The 19942-nt window shown below is 43.8% G+C and overlaps 1 protein-coding gene across 1 annotated transcript; it reads right to left on the bottom strand.

Moving 5' to 3' along the window:
• Nucleotides 1–665: 665 nt before the first annotated feature.
• On the bottom strand, nucleotides 666–19522 carry LOC143766623 (uncharacterized). The gene is made up of 7 exons (XM_077254428.1): nucleotides 19318–19522; nucleotides 18538–18686; nucleotides 18229–18408; nucleotides 18023–18146; nucleotides 17850–17947; nucleotides 11137–11224; nucleotides 666–3895 (listed from the first exon to the last, which is right to left on the bottom strand). The coding sequence occupies exons 2-7, from the start codon at nucleotides 18613–18615 to the stop codon at nucleotides 1653–1655; spliced, it is 2811 nt and encodes a 936-aa protein (XP_077110543.1). The 5' UTR covers nucleotides 18616–18686; nucleotides 19318–19522; the 3' UTR covers nucleotides 666–1652.
• Between the last annotated feature and the right edge of the window lie 420 nt (nucleotides 19523–19942).

The following is a 19942-nucleotide window of genomic DNA, read 5'->3' as shown; positions in this document are numbered from 1 at the left end:
ACCTTGTGTGTCAGTATGACCAATGTCTTGTGTGATAGTACATGCTTTATGTATTTGTGTTTCAGTTTTCTCAAAGACTAAATTATTGGACACTCGGACCATGTGTGTGACATTTTGAAGCTTTCTCTGTACCTTGTTTTACTGAGAAAAACCTCTTATCAATTTTAAGATTCTCTGCTTCACATTGGCTATACAAACTAGACCATAATTGTGAATCTGTATGGCTATGAACAAACTTAAACTCTATATTACTTTTCTTAGAATAATCATGAATAAATCCATTTTCTCACCTATGGAATGTCTTTTCCTCTAATGGATTGATCCATCCGTCAATGGATGGTCCTCCGTACCTTTACTGACTCCTCAGACCTCCGCCTGTATGGGACACATGCAGCTCTTTATGGTTGGAGACACAAATCTTCACTCCTCTGTAGGCTCTGTCTGATCCTTGTGACGTGAAATAGTGGAAATCCTGCACCTTGAACAACAGGTGTTTAGCAGAGCTCTCCTCCCCCTGTGTGAAATCAAAAGGAATCCACCCAAAATAGCACAAAAATCAGATCTGGCTGAACTCCCCAAAATGTTACAAAAAAAAAACACTTTCTTACTTTTTTTTTTTAAGTAAGAGCACGGTGAGGATAGAAAGGAACGCAATATTGAATTATGTGGATAAAACAAATCTTGTTTAATGTTTATTCAAAAAGTGATTACAAAAATGAAGAAAAGTTCATAGCACCCAAAAATAAGTATTAGATTATAAAAGAGAAAACAAGCATTCAGTGGTTCTTACATATGGTCTTGAAGTTGATTTGGTCCGGGTTGGAGATTCTAGAAGTATGAGAGATCTCCTGAACAAGAGTTAGGTCGGCTTATATACTATTTTGACCCATAGACTTACATTGGTTTCTATTTTTCCTGTCTCATGACAACATAAGATGATCTGCCTATATGTTCATAGCCTCTACCATATTAGAACACTAGTAACTTGCGGAATATGCATATTAGTTATTTGTACATTACCTCATTTTGAAATGCTTAAGCATATAGCCTGTGACCTTTAAGAGCCATTTACTATCTCCAAATGGCCACATATTGACAGTTCTGACAAAAGCCCTATAGTTCTGACAAACAGAGAACAGATGTATCGGCCAAAATCCTCAGAATTAACTCATTCTCTCAATATACAGAGTATCTATTTGCTAGTTAGAACCTGCATATGTTAAGTAATCTATATTTTTTTATTATTGAAATACTAATATTTTACAGTGGCTTACCCTCGTTCTGGAGTGTGTCAATGACTGCCTTCTAGACATCTGTCCAGTCAGCAGTCTTCCTCATCATTGTGGAGCCTACTGAAACAGACTAAGGGACCTTTTTTAAATGTTTAGGAAGCCACTGCAGGTGTTTTTATTCTAATTTACTGACATAATGACTTTTGGGTTTTCATTGGCTATAGGATCTAGCCATCAACAGAAATAAACGCTTGAGATAGATCACTCTGTAATGACTAATATAAGAGTTTCATTTTTTGCATTGAAGAACTGAAATAAATTAACTTTTTGATAATATTCTAATTTAGTTAGAAGCGCTTGTATGTGACTATGTAAAAACAATTAAGAACTTAAAAAAATCTTCTCCCCTGTGTGAATTCTTTAATGGCTAGAAAGAGATGGTTTCTTCACAAAACATTTCCCACATTCTGAAAATGAAAAAGGCTTCTCCCCTGTGTGGGTTTTCTGGTGGCTAACAAGATTCGAGTTCTGGTTAAAACACTTCCCACATTCTGAACACGAAAAAGGCTTCTCCCCTGTGTGGGTTTTCTGGTGGCTAACAAGATACGATTTCTGGTTAAAACATTTCCCACATTCTGAACAGGAAAAAGGCTTCTCCCCTGTGTGGGTTTTCTGGTGGCTATCAAGATTCGATTTCTTGATAAAACATTTCCCACATTCTGAACAGGAAAAAGGCTTCTCCCCTGTGTGGGTTTTCTGGTGGCTAACAAGACTCGCTTTGTGGTTAAAACATTTCCCACATTCTGAACATGAAAAAGGCTTCTCCCCTGTGTGGGTTTTCTGGTGGCTAACAAGATACGCTATTTGGTTAAAACATTTCCCACATTCTGAACAGGAAAAAGGCTTCTCCCCTCTGTGGGTTTTCTGGTGGCTAAAAAGACTCGCTTTGTAGTTAAAACATTTCCCACATTCTGAACAGGAAAAAGGCTTCTCCCCTGTGTGGATATTCTGGTGGCTAACAAGATTCGCTTTGTGGATAAAACATTTCCCACATTCTGAACAGGAAAAAGGCTTCACCCCTGTGTGGGTTTTCTGGTGGCTATCAAGATTCGCTTTCCTGGTAAAACATTTCCCACATTCTGAACAGGAAAAAGGCTTCTCCCCTGTGTGGGTTTTCTGGTGGCTAACAAGATGCGCTTTGTGGTTAAAACATTTCCCACATTCTGAACAGGAAAAAGGCTTCTCCCCTGTGTGGGTTTTCTGGTGGCTAACAAGATTCGATTTCTGGTTAAAACATTTCCCACATTCTGAACAGGAAAAAGGCTTCTCCCCTGTGTGGGTTTTCTGGTGGCTAACAAGACTCGCTTTGTTGTTAAAACATTTCCCACATTCTGAACAGGAAAAAGGCTTCTCCCCTGTGTGGGTTTTCTGGTGGCTAACAAGATTCGATTTCTGGTTAAAACATTTCCCACATTCTGAACAGGAAAAAGGCTTCTCCCCTGTGTGGGTTTTCTGGTGGCTAACAAGACTCGCTTTGTGGATAAAACATTTCCCACATTCTGAACAGGAAAAAGGCTTCACCCCTGTGTGGGTTTTCTGGTGGCTATCAAGATTCGCTTTCTTGGTAAAACATTTCCCACATTCTGAACAGGAAAAAGGCTTCTCCCCTGTGTGGGTTTTCTGGTGGCTAACAAGATTTGCTTTGTGGTTAAAACATTTCCCACATTCTGAACAGGAAAAAGGCTTCTCCCCTGTGTGGGTTTTCTGGTGGCTAACAAGACTCACTTTGTGGTTAAAACATTTCCCACATTCTGAACAGGAAAAAGACTTCTCCCCTGTGTGGGTTTTCTGGTGGCTAACAAGATTCGATTTCTGGTTAAAACATTTCCCACATTCTGAACAGGAAAAAGGCTTCTCCCCTGTGTGGGTTTTCTGGTGGCTAACAAGACTCGCTTTGTGGTTAAAACATTTCCCACATTCTGAACAGGAAAAAGGCTTCTCCCCTGTGTGGGTTTTCTGGTGGCTAACAAGATTCCCTTTGTGGTTAAAACATTTCCCACATTCTGAACAGGAAAAAGGCTTTTCCCCTGTGTGGGTTTTCTGGTGGCTAACAAGACTCGCTTTGTGGTTAAAACATTTCCCACATTCTGAACAGGAAAAAGGCTTCTCCCCTGTGTGGGTTTTCTGGTGGCTAACAAGATTCCCTTTGTGGTTAAAACATTTCCCACATTCTGAACAGGAAAAAGGCTTCTCCCCTGTGTGGGTTTTCTGGTGGCTAACAAGATTCGCTTTGTGGTTAAAACATCTCCCACACTTGGAACAAGAAAATCTATTGTCTGCTTTGTGAAGTTTTTGTTGTTTGAGAAATGACTTTTCTAGGGGAAAACTATTTCCATATTCTGAAAATGAAAATGTCTTCATTGCTTTAGGAGCAGTTCGATTTTTAATGCTTATTTTGTGACTTTGATTTTCATTAGTACTAGGTAATGAATCAGAAGACAGGACCTGTTCCAAAGGACCAGATGACAGATCTTTGCTGTGAAGGGATGATGGTATATTTGGAGTAATGGCATTCACTTCAATTGTATCCGGTGGGATCTCAAGATTATCTGATTTAAACATTGAAGATGTCAGCTGTCCTGCTGATCTCCTGGTACGGTCATCTGCCAAGAATAAAACCAATTATTTTAGAATAATATATCCTTGAATTCTACATTTTTGAACATTTCTACTTAAACGGTCTGCAAAAATGGCAAGTTATGCAAAATTATTAAATTATTCACCAAGACAATGACAGTTTACTAGACTGTGCTCAAACCACATTAAGCATCCATGCTTTTGGCATTACTATAGTGAGAAGAAACCACTTATTTTACAGCATGTGTATCTCCTGGAGCACAATCTGGGCACTATGTGTTGGGTAATAACTTGGGATATTTGCAATTTTCACTTTCCAACATCCACTGCGCGTGCTAATATCTGGAAACTGCAGTGCAGTCAAAATAGTCACTATTCCTATAGATTAATTTATTGAGGGTTATAATTTACAAAATGGAGTCACTTTATAGGGATTTCATATGCTCTGGTTTTCTGCAATTTTGTCATATTAGGGATTCTGCAAATGGTGTGCCCCATCTCCTCTGCGATCTGCTCCTGCAATGTCTGCTTCGGACACCAGACGCGGCTTACTAATTCTGCAGGTGATGCTGGTAACAGAGGTGGGGTTGGAACCAGAAGCTCTTGGCGGTGCAGGCTCTTCCCAGCCACCAAGATTAGGGTGCCTGGCATCTGTAGTACCATCGAGTCTGGCAGTATGGGTGTGTGGGCTGTCAGCTGCAGTAATCTGCTCCCTGTTTTAGCCAATTGGAAAGCACCACACCTTTTTAATCAGATAAATTTGTATTAACCATAACAAGATTTACAACAGGTCACATGTTCATTCATACTCATTTTGTTTTACAGTAAATTAACCCCCGAAGGAGACGATATCAGGAGCAAACAATAATTCGTCCATAGTTGACAATATCAAACAGAGTTCCAGTTTACCATAAGTTGCACTCTATAATACTATATACTGGTATAACATTAATTAATCCTATCCAACCACGGCTGCCATAATTTATGGAAGAAATTCAGCTCATCTCTCCTGGTGTAAATGCTTTTCTCAAGCTCAGTTATGTGGTTCGTTTGAGCAATGAATTCACGTCTGGACGGAGGCTCCTCCCTAACCCAATATTTTGCAATCAGTTTTCTTGCAGCAAACAATAATCTTGCAATTACAGTTTTAGTCGTATTGTCAGTTAATATTTCCTCCACATACCCTAATATAGATATCAATGGATCCCTAGGAATAACGTACCCATACACCACTACAATACAGTTCAACACTACAATCCAATAGGAGGACAATCTGGGACAATGCCAAAGCACATGCAATATGTCCGTCTGAGATTGAGAACACGTTGGACAATCAGAATTGGAGTTCGAAAGCACCACACCTTACTACAGCTTGAAGCATATTGCCGGAATCTGCCAGATACAGCCTAGATCTCCTCTAGTTCAGTCCTCTGTGCTCAGCTCCCGGCTTGTGTATTTGTTTCCTGTTGTGACCCCGGCCTGTTTACTGACTACTCCTATGTCTCCTGAGTTAGTATTTTCTCTGGCCTCTTGGTTCTGACACGGTTATCTGTCTACTCTTCTTCCCATCTTACTCCACAGAACAGTAGGTTACACTGTGCCCCAAGCTTAGGGGTCTCTGTGTAAGTCCAAATCCATGTAGAGGGGTTAAAGAAGTTAAAGGGTAATGGGCAAAATTGTGACTATAGACAATAACACATCTACTGAAATGATCAAGCTGAACAATCATCCTCAGGAAAACAAAATGAGTAGTGGTGAAACTTCTCTGGAGTAATTGGAGTATGGGACTTGGTGGCTCTAAGCAATATAAACTATCGTAAGGACCAATATTTTCTGTCAGATAAATGTCCAGAAGAGATATAAGACATTTAAATAGAACTTTTTATAATAGTGCAGAGCTGAGGGATCTTAAATTTAGATCTCAGGTATTTGGTAACTGAAACCTTTTTCTAAACACTACCAGGGAGTTACAGACTCAGATAAGTGAGGCAGGCAAATCCCACCACAATCAAATTATCATAAAAAATGAACATATATATAAAAAAAAAAAGTTACATCAACAACAACATATGTATGAGGGGAGAACTCCAACACTAAACCGGAGTTGCACTCATTTATGGTGGACTACTGGAGCTACTATGAGTCCTGACCAGAAGAGTAGAGAAAGTATTAGCGCTCCCATTTCAGGAGAGAAAATCTGAATTACCGTATATACTCGAGTATAAGCTGACCCGAGTATAAGCCGAGACCCCTAATTTTGACACAAAAAGATGGGAAAACTTAATGACTCGAGTATAAGCCTAGGGTGGAAAATGCAGCAGCTACCGGTAAATGTCAAAAATAAAAATAGATACCAATAAAAGTAAAATTAATTGAGACATCAGTAGGTTAAGTGTTTTTGAATATCCATATTGAATCAGGAGCCCCATATAATGCTCCATACAGTTCATGATGGGCCCCCATAAGATGCTCCATACAAAATACGCCCCATATAATGCTGCACAAATGCTGATTATGGCCCCATAAGATGCTCCATACAGTCATTTGCCCCATATAATGCTCCACAAATGCTGATTATGGCCCCATAAGATGCTCCATACAGTCATTTGCCCCATGTAATGCTCCATAAATGCTGATTATGGCCCCATAAGATGCTCCATACAGTCATTTGCCCCATATGCTGGTGCTGCGATAAAAAAAAAAAATCACATACTCACTTCTCGTCGCTCAGGCCCCTGGCACTTACTATATTCACCTGCTCCGCGTTCCACCGCCGCCAGCCGCCGCTACGTTCCACGTCCACTGCACTGACTGCTCAGGCAGAGGGCGGCGCACACTAATTGCGTCACCGCGCCTTCTGACCTGAGCATCAATGCAGTGGACAGGGAACGTAGCGGCGGCTGGCGATGGTGGAACGAGGAGCCGGTGAATATCGCGCACTGCTTATACTCACCTGCTCCTGGCGCGGTCCCTGCACATCTGTTTCCCGGCGCCGCCAGCTTCTTCCTGTAGTGAGCGGTCACATTGTACCGCTCATTACAGTAATGAATATGCGGCTCCACCCCTATGGGAGTGGAGTCGGGTCCATATTCATTACTGTAATGAGCAGTACCATGTAACCGCTCACTACAGGAAGAAGCTGCCGGCGCCGGGGAACCAGGGACACCGCACCAGGAGCAGGTGAGTATGCTTAGACAGCTGCCACTCCACCTCCCCTGCCGACCCCTGACTATGACTCAAGTATAAGCCGAGAGGGGCAATTTCAGCCTAAAAAAAATGGGCTGAAATTCTCGGCTTATACTCGAGTATATACGGTATTTAGGATTGAAAACAATGTAATTTATGACGTGGAGTGAATCCATGAAACCAGGGCTCGAGCCATGCCAACACATCTTCTGCAGGCGTGAATAAATGTACAGTGGGTACAGAAAGTATTCAGACCCCTTTACATTTTTCACTCTTTGTTTCATTGCAGCCATTTGGCAAGTTCAAAAAAGTTCATTTTTCTCATTAATGTACACTCTGCACCCCATCTTGACTGAAAAGAAAACAGAAATGCAGAAATTTTTGCAAATTTAATATAAAAGAAAAACTGAAGTATCACATGGTCATAAGTATGCAGACCCTTTGCTCAGACACTCATATATAAGTCCCATGCTGTCCATTTCCTTGTGATCCTCCTTGAGATGGTTCTACGCCTTCATTGGAGGCCAGCTGGGTTTAATTAACCCCCGAAGCCTTTTTCAGTTTTGCGTTTTCGTTTTTCACTCCCCTTCTTCTCAGAGACATAACTTTTTTATTTTTCCATCAATATGGCCATGTGAGGACTTGTTTTTGCGAGACGAGTTGTACTTTTGAATGACACCATTGATTTTACCTTGTTGTGTACTAGAAAATGGGAAAAAATTCCAAGTGCGGTGAAATTAAAAAAAAAAAAAATGGAATCTCACACTTGTTTTTGTTTGGCTTTTTTGCTACGTTCACTAAATGCTGAAACTGACCGGCCATTATGATTCTCCGGGTCATTACGAGTTCATAGACACCAAACATGTCTAGGTTCTTTTTTTATCTATGTGGTGAAAAAAAAAAACTTTGTTAAAAAATAAAATTTGCGCCATTTTCCGATACCCTTAGCGTCTCATTTTTCGTGATCTCGGGTTGGGTGAGGGCTTTTTTTTTTGCGCGCCGAGCTGACGTTTTTAATGACACCATGTTGGTGCAGATACGATCTTTTGATCGCCCGTTATTGCATTTTAATGCAATGTCACGGCGACCAAAAAAACATAATTCTGGTGTTTTGACTTTTTTTCTCGCTATGTCGTTTAGCAATCAGATTAATCCTTTTTTTTTATTCATAGATCAGGCGATTCTGAGCGCAGCGGCGCCAAATATATGTATGTTTGATTTTATTTTTATTTTATTTTGAATGGGAAAAGGGGGCTGATTTAAATTGTTATATTTTTAAAAACTTTTTTTTTTACTTTTGGCATGCTTCAATAGTCTCCATAGGAGACTAGAAGCTGCCACAACCCGATTGGCTCTGCTGCATAGAGGCTATGTTCAGGTCATCTCTATGTAGCTGATTTACTCACTTGCTATGAGCGCCGACCACTGGGTGGCGCTCACAGGAAGCCGGCACTGATAATCATAGGGGTTTCCAGGAGATCTCAGATTGTCATGCCAACACACCGGTGACCCGCGATCACCTGACGAGTTGTCACCGGTGTGCGTATTTCCTTCGCAATTGCCAGAAGCAAAATTTAAATGCCGCTTCAGAGTTTGACAGCGGCATTTAACTGGTTAATAGCCGTGGCTGGATCTCGATTCCACCCATGGCTATTGCGGGCACATGTCAGCTGTTCAAAACATGATGAAAGATGTGGGCTCACCACCGGAGCCCACATCAAAGGGAGGAAGTCTGACATCGGCATACTATTACGCCCGATGTCAGTAAGGGGTTAAACTGATAGGACTTGATTTGGAAAGGCACACACCTGTCTATATAAGACCTCATAGCTCACAGTGCATGTCAGACCAAATGAGAATCATGAGGTCAAAGGAACTGGCCAAGGAGCGCAGAGACAGAATTGTGGCAAGGCACAGATCTGGCCAAGGTTACAAAAGAATTTCTGCAGTACTCAAGGTTCCTAAGAGCACAGTGGCCTCCATAATCCTTAAATGGAAGAAGTTTGGGACCATCAGAAGTCTTCCTAGACCTGGCCGTCCACCAAATTGTGCAATCGTGGGAGAAGAGCCTTGGTGAGAGAGGTAAAGAAGAACCCCAAGATCAGTGTGGCTGAGCTCCACAGATGCAGTAGGCGGATGGGAGAAAGTCAACTATCACTGCAGCCATCCACCAGTCGGGCCTTTATGGCACAGTGGCCCGGAAGCCTCTCCTCAGTGCAAGACATATAAAAGCCCGCATAGAGTTTGCTAAAAAACACATGAAGGACTCTCAGACTATGAGAAATAAGATTCTCTGGTCTGATGAGACAAAGATGGACCTTTTTAGTGAAAATTCAAAGCGGTATGTGTGGAGAAAACCAAGTACTGCTCATCACCTGCCCAATACAATCCCAACAGTGAAACATGATGGTGGCCGCATCATGTTATGGGGGTGTTTTTCAGCTGCATGGACAGGATGACTGGTTGTGATTGAAGGAAACATGAATGCGGCCAAGTACAGAGATATCCTGGATGAAAACCACTTTCAGAGTGCTCTGGACCTCAGACTTGGCCGAAGGTTCACCTTCCAACAAGACAATGACACGAAGCACACAAAGGAGTGGCTTCAGAACAACTCTGTGACCATTCTTGACTGGCCCAGCCAGAGCCCTGACCTAAACCCAATTAAGCATCTCTGGAGAGACCTGAAAATGGCTGTCCACCAACGTTCACCATCCCACCTGACCAAACTGGAGAGGATCTGCAAATAAAAAATGGCAGAGGATCCCCCAAATCCAGATGTGAAAAACTTGTTGCATCATTCCCAAGAAGACTCATGGCTGTACTAGCTCTAAAGGTGCTTCTACTGAATACTGAGCAAAGGGTCTGAATACTTATGACCATGTGATATTTCAGTTTTTCTTTTTTAACAGATTTGCAAAAATTACTACATTCCTGTTTTTTTTTCAGTCAATATGGGGTGCAGAATGTACATTAATGAGAAAAAAAATGAACTTTTTTGAATTTACCAAATGGCTGTTATTGTAAATTCACACTTGGCCTCACTGCACATTTAATGTTGTCAATCATAAAAGCGAAGTTTGCTCAGAAAGACTGGACCTCGTCTTGTAGGGACCATATGAGCACATTCAGCAGCACAGAAGGGAAGAAGGTGGATTCATCCAATATCAGGGATCTAAAAATGACCCAAGTGATCCATAATAGGATGAACAGCCAGAGACATAATATTAGGAAAGGTGTAATCTGTCTGTTTAGACATTTCATTTTAGAATATGAACAAGATCCCACCAGATTAATCTATCTAATAGGTCCCAAAGACTATACACACTTAAACTGGAGGATTTTCCATGTACATATATTTTTCTTTATGTGGATTTTATTGTGCATCCAATATGCATTTTACATCTATTTGTATTGTTTTGTATACAAAGAAAGGTTTTAACACAAAAAACTGCACCATAGGTGCGGTTTAATTAACAAATTAAGCAATTGGATCAGTGACGCCGTTCTGGAGGATATAAAACATCCACAATGTATCATTTGTATATGCCTGAGGAAGGAGCTGGTTCACATCGGAAATGGGTAGAATATTAAAATGAAAAGTTTGTTGTTTTTTTTTTACGTTCATTTGTTTTGATGCCCAACTTTATGGCTCAGCACTTGGCAGCACTTTTCAAAGTCCTGATTTTTTCCTTCTTCCCACATCAGGGATTTTGGAAGCCAACAGCATCATTACCCTCCGTTTTCTCTAAAAGGCTCCTCATAATATTTTTCTAACTTGTCAGCACATTCTACGTACGCTGCCATTTGCCTTTGTAGTTTACAGATCTGGGCAGGTAACGGTCAGAATCTTCTAATCTCAGGGGGTAGTTGGATCCTCCAGGCTATACGTTCTATAGAAAAGGGCTTTCAATGCCCAAAGCCACTTGGACAGTTTTGGGTGGAGGAGAATGTTGTGGTCTAGAGGCAAAATGGTGATCACACGATTGTGATACGGCCGGACTACACCAAAGATAAAGCAGCCACAGCCGGGGACTGAGAAGAATCTGTGACTTCTCTGTAGTTAGTGGTCACTACTCACCTGGGTAGTCATATGTGGGAATCTCCTTACACCGCTCATCACCCCTCACATATGTCTCTGTAGTATTAATATGGGTCAGATCTTCACCCTGTAACAAATATTGTAAGAGTCACAGACAGATGGAGAAGTCCCATCTATGATCAGCTCTAATCCTGCCATCTCCACCGTTCTCATTACACAAGTATAAAACATATAATACTGGTGGATAAAGCAACACTGAGCACAAGACCTTCACAGCCGTCTACACATTGTGACAGAGTCACTGGTAAGGTGATAGAGGGGAGATATGTGTCACTGCGCTTAACGGCGTCAGTGATGTGAAACCAGAGCATTTTTCTCCAGCACACTACGTGTTGTGATGGTTAAGTTGCATAAACAGGGCTGGTTTTATGTGGACCTTCACAGAGCGGGTGGGAGAAGGTCCACTTTATCTCCCCTGGCAGACCTGCCAGGACCTGCATGAGGACATGATCATGTGATCAATCACATGATGGGGAAGTTACTGGCTTGGGGTGAAATAGCCGAGCTCTACAGGCAGACTGGGTTCAGCTAGCCTGGAGTGAGGACTCCAGAGGCTTTGTGGCTCGTTGAGTACAGACTGAACCTGTCCTGCTCCAGATCGGGGGGCCACCGGCAACATCCGGACTGTGCTGCAGCATTTTTGTATTCCTTTATCATTTTGTTCCTGTTTTATCCAAGAAGGCTGAGTTTGTTTTCCCCACAAGTTGGTTTATGCTGCCTTACAATAACTCAATGAGGATTTAAAGAGACGGTGTTCCCATTTTTCCTACCTCTGTGTGCCACCACGTGAGTGAACTACCACAACATCATAAAGCCTTTCACACGTCCGTGTCTCCGGTACGCGAGGTGACAGTTTTCACACGTACAGGAGACACGTACACATGTACACCCATTCAAATGAATGGGTCTGTGCACGTCAGTGTGTTTCCATGGACCGTGTGTCCGGCAAGTAGTCATGTCCGTTTTTTACTGTCAGCATGGACGGAAAAACGTACTGCACATGTGCACACGGAGAACACACATTTATGTCCTCCGTGTGACAAACATCAGCACCGGGGAAGAAGCGCTACAGTAACCGCTGTTCCCCGGCGGCAGGTGCTGAAGATGGCTCTCATCATTCTCCCCTGCTCTGCTGGCAGTCGGCGCGAGCAGAGGAGAAAGATGAGAGTTATATTAAAGTCGGAATGATGACAGCAGGTGGGGGCTTTTGGGACTATTACTCCCATCATCTGACAAATGCTGCTGCCGCTAATAACAGTGACAGCAGGAGCGGATGATCAGGGTTTTTTCTCACCAGCCACCTGCAATATATCGAAATAAATAAATGAAAACCCCGGTGTGAGTTCCCCCTATTTTCTTGAACCAACCAGGAAAACTCACAGCTGGGGGCTGCAACCCTCAGCTGTCGGCTTCAGCAAGGTTGGGTATCAAGAATAGAGGGGTACCCATGCTATTTTTTTTTTAATTATTTAAATAATTTTTAAAAATGGCGTGGGGTCCCCCCATTTTTGACAATCAGCTTTGCTAAAGCTCATAGCTGGGGGCTGGTATTCTCAGGCTGTTAAGGGGTCATGGATATTGACCCCCCCAGCCTAAAAACAGCAGCCTGCAGCTGCCCAGAAAAGGCGCATCTATTAGATGCGCCAATTTTTGCGCTTTGCCTGACTCTACCCACTTGCCCTGTAGCGGTGGCAAGAGGGGTTAATATTTGTGGGGTTGATTTCATCTTTGTATTGTCAGGTGACATCAAGCCCACAGCTTAGTAATGGAGAAGTGTCTAAGACATCTCTCCATTACTAATCCTACAGTTATATGGTAAATAAAGACACAGCCAGAATAAAGTCCTTTATTTTTAAAAAAAAAAAGACACAGACTCCTTTAATATTCTCAATTAAACCATACTTACGACCTCGCCTAATTCCACCGAAGTCCTCGATCTCCTGTAATAAAAATAAAATAACAGAACAACAATATACCATACCTGTCTGTCGTTCTGTGCCACGCCGTAATCCATGTCTGAGGGATAATTAGTTTTCAACCTGGACAGTGCTAAGATGCGACCGTCCAGGCTGAAAACCACTGGTGACTGAGCTGATGAGAGCGCAGCATCATTTACCAGCGGTGACATCATCGAGGCCGGGCTGAACTGCGGTGACCTCAGGACAGTGGGAAAATGCCATTACTGTGGAAAAGAAGTCTACATTCCTCAATAGGGGTTACCGCCACAAAGCGTTAACACAACCCATGATCCCACTAGGAGTCGCAATAACACTATGAGTCGCCGGGTCCCTTTTGTACATCATTATCACCCTTCAGCCTATATTAGCCATAGAACCATTTGCAAACATTGGTATCTCTTACAGACGGCCGATCCCACAATTGAAGATTTCAAAAACCCTTTTCAGATGAGCACGCAATATACGTGACACCTTAGTCAGAGCTGACACTGGCCCTACTCGTACATCCAATACACAACGTTTCTTGCGGAATCCCAAAATGGGCACTTTCCCCTGCCTCAACTGCAATCAGTGCAACAAAGTTCTGAAGGGAGACACTGTCCATACACTGGGAAGAGATACAATATCAATCAATTTCTCACCTGTGACTCCAATTTCGTAGTATATTTGATTAAGTGCCCCTGTGGCCAACTTTACCTGGGTGAGACTACCCAATCGGTCAAAGACAGAATTTCAAAACATAAGTCTACCATCAGGTAAAAGAACCTTTTACTTTCCATTCCACAACACTTTTTCTCTAAGAGCCATAACGTGGCACAATTAAGGGATCAAGTGATCGACCATGTCTCACCCCCCCCCCACCCCGCAGGGGGAGCAACCGCATCTCAATAATAACACAGAGGGAAGCGTACTGATCCATGAGCTAAAGACTCTGACTCCAAAAGGACTTAACAGAGACTATGATTTGCAATCCTTTATGTAATCCTTCATGTAATTGTTGTTTGATATTGATTTTGCCTTTATGCCAGAGTATCATTTAATGCAATATGTTATCTATTTCTTATTACAGCCGTGCACATATATCAGAATTTTGGCATCTTTTTTCATTTTGCAGAGCCGCATGAACTGAATATCTTCTGCACTTCATCTGCAATGTGTCACTTCTTCACCGTGGATCCATAGAATCCCCACTCAAACCTTCAAGTCTCCACTCACCAATCTGTAACACACCGATCACCACTCTACCTGGAACGCACATCTCCTAGTTCCGGCAGATAGAACGCATAGCGCCGCTGGTTCTGGCTCCTGACACGCAAACGTCACTTCCGGTTAGCCGCTCCCGGCAAGTGGAACGCATAGCGTCGCTGGTTCCGGCTCCTGACAGGCAAATGTCACTTCTGGTTAGCCGCTCCCGGCAAGTGGAACGCATAGCGCCGCTGGTTCCGGCTCCTGACAGGCAAATGTCATTTCTGGTTAGCCACTTCTGGCAAGTGGAACGCATAGCGCCGCTGGTTCCGGCTCCTGACAGGCAAATGTCACTTCTGGTTAGCCGCTCCCGGCAAGTGGAACGCATAGCGCCGCTGGTTCTGCCTCCTGACACGCAAACATCACTTCTGGTTAGCCGCTCCCGGCAAGTGTAACGCATTGAGCCGCTTGTTCCGGCTCCTGACACACAAATGTCACTTCTGGTTAGCTGCTTCCGGCCCTCGAACACAGCAATAAGGCGCGCACATAGCCAGGAATTAATGGGGACCCCGGGCACGCCACGATCACCCTCCAGACCTGCGGTGGATACCGTGTCTTTGCACATAGCTCCTGATGTATTGGTAAGTTTATGCACTGTTAGGCCCCAATCTTTTTGAGTACCTCGGTGATATTAACCTACTGTACATATTATCTACAGATAGAACATTAAATGGCCCCCACAAACCAGTACGCCTGGCTTATCCTAAAAATTGGTAGGTGTCTTTTCTCTCCTTGCTGACACACCTGGCTTATTAACTGAGGCAAAACACCACTTCATATGCACCCCTTTTCCTACCCCAGATTCCAGCGCACTCTTAAAGGGTTAAAATCATATGCCCAGCTCTTACTTCGCCTTCTAGCTCCTTATGCATGCTGCAACCTCCTCTGTACGTTGATATGGGTCGATTATGTTGGATAACCTTACTGTGGTATTTATGTCACTCACTATGACCTTCCTCTATGATTGTCGCTAATTTCTTTATATGGTTTCTTTATTGTTTATTCTGCTTTATTTTGTAGTACACTGATGAAGGTCTTGAAAGACCGAAATGTTTGTTGCGACTACTGTGTGTATCTCACAATATATTAAAACTGTTTTTTCACCACATCCACCCGAGTGTGCCAAGTATTACTATATAAGTGGGAAAATGTCAGTGATGATGTCACCGCTAGCCATTGAGGCTGCGCTCGCAGCAGCTTATTCACCAGTGGTTTTCAGATGGGACGGTCACATCTTAGCACCGTCCAGGTTGAAAACTATTTAGCCCCCAGACATGGATTACAGTGTGGGACAGAAAGACGGACAGGTATGGTATATAGTTGTTTTTTTTATTTTACTTTTATTATAGATCGAGGTCTTCGGTGGAATTAGACAATGCAGTAAGTATGGTATCATTGAGATTATAAAGGAATCTGTGTCATTTTTTTCAATTAAAGGATTTTATTCTGGCTGTGTCTTTATTTACATACTGTATAACTATAGGATTAGTAATGGATAGGTGTTTTATAGACACTTCTCCATTACTAAGCCATGGGCTTGATGTCACCTGACAATACAAAGGTGACATCAACCCCACAAATATTAACCCCAATTGCCACCGCTACAGGGCAAGTGGGAAGACCTGGGCAAAGCACCAGAATTGGTGCATCTAATAGATGTGCCTTTTCTGGGCAGCTGTGGGCTGCTGTTTTTAGGCTGGAGGGGGGCCAAAAGCAATGGCCCCTTACCAGAATGAGAATACAAGCCCCCAACTGTGAGCTTTAACAAGGCAGGTTGCCAATAATGCGGGGACCCCCATGCCATTTTTTTTAAATGATTTATTAAACTATATAAAAAAAACCCCACAGCATGTGGACCCCAGTGTGAGGATATGGCCGCTTACTGAAGACTATAGGACAAATGGATGTAGAGAGGAGTCCACTGCTCTAAGACATAAAGACTTTTTCCTGTATGAACCACGGGTTACATCAATATTATTGTACTTTAATAGTTACTTTGCTTGATGTGTTTTATTAGTGATTTTCTTGCTGTTTTATTAGTGATTTTCTTGCTCATCAGTTCATGCTCAGGAATCAATGTTTCTATTCAGTGGCAGTCAGCAGAGGAAGACGAGCAGGCTAGAATTTATATGAACCTAAGGACAGACTATCAATCTCATTTGTATCAAGGTTTCACTACTACTGTACTCCCAAACCTAGGCCCATTGTGTGGTTGGGGATAGTAGACTCAGGGGAGCCATCACCACGGGAGGTCCCACATACAGTCCCAGCTGATGGAATATGCCTTGTACTGTGAGCTAAAGGAAAATGTTTAAGGGGGCGGGAGAAAAAGACATCGTGTTGAATCAGGCAGTTGTTGGAGGGATTTCGACGGAAGAGGATCCAAGCTGGAATGGATGGATGATCTATGGAGCTTTGGAGATTGTTGGCTGGAGGAGTATCCATGAGCTATGGTCGGGATATCCATCGTCTGGAGGAACATAGGCTGTGACTGCACACTATAGCAGCTGGAGATACAAAATCTGTGGGCCAACCAAAAGTTGGGAGACAGTGGGCATCGCCTGGTATGGAGCCAGTGGAACTACCGATCTCAGATTGGGAACTTGTGGACTGAGGACATTGTATGTTGGCCATTTACCTGGATTTGTTGTACAACCATGGATGTATGGAATAAAAAAATTAGTTGCATCGTTAACCTGCCTAGGTGATTTTTATAACTCACAACCTCAGATCTTCACACCCTCTATTCTTGATAACCAGCCTTGCTGAAGCTGACAGCTGAGGGTTGCAGCCCCCAGCTGTGATATTTGCCAGGTTGGTTCAAGAAAATAGGGGGGAACCCACACCGGGTTTTTCATTAATTCATTTCATTATATCGCAAGTGGAAGCTGAGGAATACCCCGATCATCCGCTCCTGCTGTCACTGTTATTAGCGGCAGCAAGTGTCGGATGATGGGAGTAAGAGTCCCAAAAGCCCCCACCTGCTGTCAACGTTCAGACTTTAATATAACTCATCATTCTCTTCTGCTCCTGCCGATCGCCGGCAGAGCAGGGGAGAACGATGAGAGCCGTCTTCAGCACCCGCCACTGGGGAACAGCACTTAGGGCTCCTTTTCACTTGCGAGACATACGTCCGAGTCTCGCAGGTTAAAACCCTCCTCTAGCGCCGGCACTCCAGAGCGGAGCGTGCGGCCGCATAGCAACATATGGAGCTGCACGCTCCGCTCCGAAGTGCCGGCACCAGAGCAGGGTTTTAACCTGCGAGACACGGCCGTATGTCTCACAAGTGAAAAGGAGCCCTTACAGTAGCACTTCTTCCCCAGCGGCCGTCTGTGTGGTACTGAGGCAGCACGTGTTTGCCACACGTGTGCCGCAAGTATTACATACACGGACACTGATATCTCCGGTATTGGGTTTTCCAGGACTGGAAATAAACGGAAGTGTGAAATCGGCCTAAGGGAGATCTCATGACACCTTCTCTCCATCTACCTGATGATCCTGAGGAACATTGGGATCTTCCTGTTTACAGTCCCGTGGAAGAAGAGGACGGGGACATCTCTCTGGGGTTGTCCTCTTACTGGAAAGATCTGGAGGAAACACATACAGTCACTGAATTCATTCTTCACAGATAATTATAGGCCGTGTGTATTTAGTTCTATTACCTGGTGATGTGAGGGGCTGGGGAACTTGCATCAAGACGCCCTTGTACAGATCTTTGTGTCCTTCTAGATACTCCCACTCCTCCATGGAGAAATAGACGGTGACATCCTGACACCTTATAGGAACCTGACAAATACAATGATACCGTCATCCCCCGATCCCTTCATAGCGTTACTGTATAATGTCCCAGCATTCCCAGCAGTGTCACCTCTCCAGTCAGCAGCTCAATCATCTTGTAGATGAGTTCTAGGATCTTCTGGTCATTGATGTCCTCATATATCAGGGGGCGAGGTGGAGGCCCCGTGATTGGGCTCAGGGGTCTTCCCCATCCCTCAGACACAGGGTCCTGACAGCGCTCACTAGAGGTCTTCTTCACTACTGTGTAATCCTGGTTATGGAGAGACACATTAATAAATCTCACTACAGACATTTCCAGAGTCCTCACCTCTCCAGTTCTGTCCACCTGTTATTCCCATAGATAAGAATGATGTAATGTGACATCATCAGAATCTCTCACCTCTCCAGTAAGCCGGAAGAGGATCTCTAGGGTGAGGTGTAATATCCTCTCCGCCATCTTGTCTCTGTCCATATCCATCCTTGATGGGTAAATCAGGAAATTCTCTTATATAGAAGATCTTCACTGAGAGGATCCGATATTGTAGAGACCTGAATGAGAAGAAGATGTAACATCATAAGAATCCTGTGTAATAATACAATTACCGGAGATAAGAAGGGAAACATATGAGGAGATTTATTATTTTACAGTATTTAGTTTCCTTCTTTCCATCTACTAATAAAACCTATATATTTAGGCCACAGACAACAAGCAGTTTCTCCCTCGGAGTCGGCAGCTGAATACGTTCCTCATAGACTCATCTTCCATAACGCTAATTCTCGTCTCATTTCCCGACCCTGGAATCGGCATTAGTAATACTGCAGGAGATATTCATTACACGTGACAGGAGAAATAACGACTTCATGATGAGGACGACATCTCCATCTCCTACTGCGGCTCTAGGAACAGATCTGTCCAGAGTCGGTCACTGACTCCATCCCCACCGGCCTCTATATGGAGGTTTCCCGTCTTCCCCGCACTGGAATCTTCTATCACGTTAGATCTCAGCTCTGAGTCACACACAGAAGTTTGAGGCTTTTATAGGAGATTGTCGGTAAGAACAAGACCGGAGATATCTGAGGCCAATGTCTCCATGTACGGGGTTTATTTCTCCGGATATGATGGTTTTCTTTGGTACTTTCCCCCATTAGAAGGGACACCGGTGGATATTGGGGTCTTTACCTGCTACAGTCCTGGTGGGATTTACTCGGTACAGTGGCCGTTGGACAAATATCACCATCAATTCCCCTCAGACTGAAGGAACATCGCTCCTCTACTCGGCTCTATGGATCCAGGATGAAATCCACTGCGGCCCCTGCAAGAAAAGAAGGAGAAAGAGCAGAAGTTGGGGGAGACCACCGTGGCCTGAGATTTCTACGGCTGCTCTGTGCGCACAGGACCTGTGATGAGGTCACAGTAGGGGAGGAGTCAGGGGTCACATGATCAGGGGCCTCAGTGTATGCAGGACTCTGCTGTGCTGGTTGTCATGGTGCTGGATGAGGGGAAGTTTATGTGTGGGGTCAGGAGGGGTTAACAGTGTGGATGTAGCACAGCCGTGTGTGTACGAGGTGTACGGAGCGGAGCCGTGTGTGTATGAGGTGTACGGAGCGGAGCCGTGTGTGTACGAGGTGTACGGAGCGGAGCCGTGTGTGTACGAGGTGTACGGAGCAGAGCCGTGTGTGTACGAGGTGTACGGAGCGGAGCCGTGTGTGTACGAGGTGTACGGAGCAGAGCCGTGTGTGTACGAGGTGTACGGAGCGGAGCCGTGTGTGTATGAGGTGTACGGAGCAGAGCCGTGTGTGTACGA

This window comes from Ranitomeya variabilis, chromosome 4 (assembly GCF_051348905.1).
Source record: "Ranitomeya variabilis isolate aRanVar5 chromosome 4, aRanVar5.hap1, whole genome shotgun sequence".
NCBI classification, from domain to species: domain Eukaryota; kingdom Metazoa; phylum Chordata; class Amphibia; order Anura; family Dendrobatidae; genus Ranitomeya; species Ranitomeya variabilis.
The sequence above is the reverse complement of the archived record's forward strand: the minus strand, read 5'-3'. Positions and strand labels throughout refer to the sequence as shown.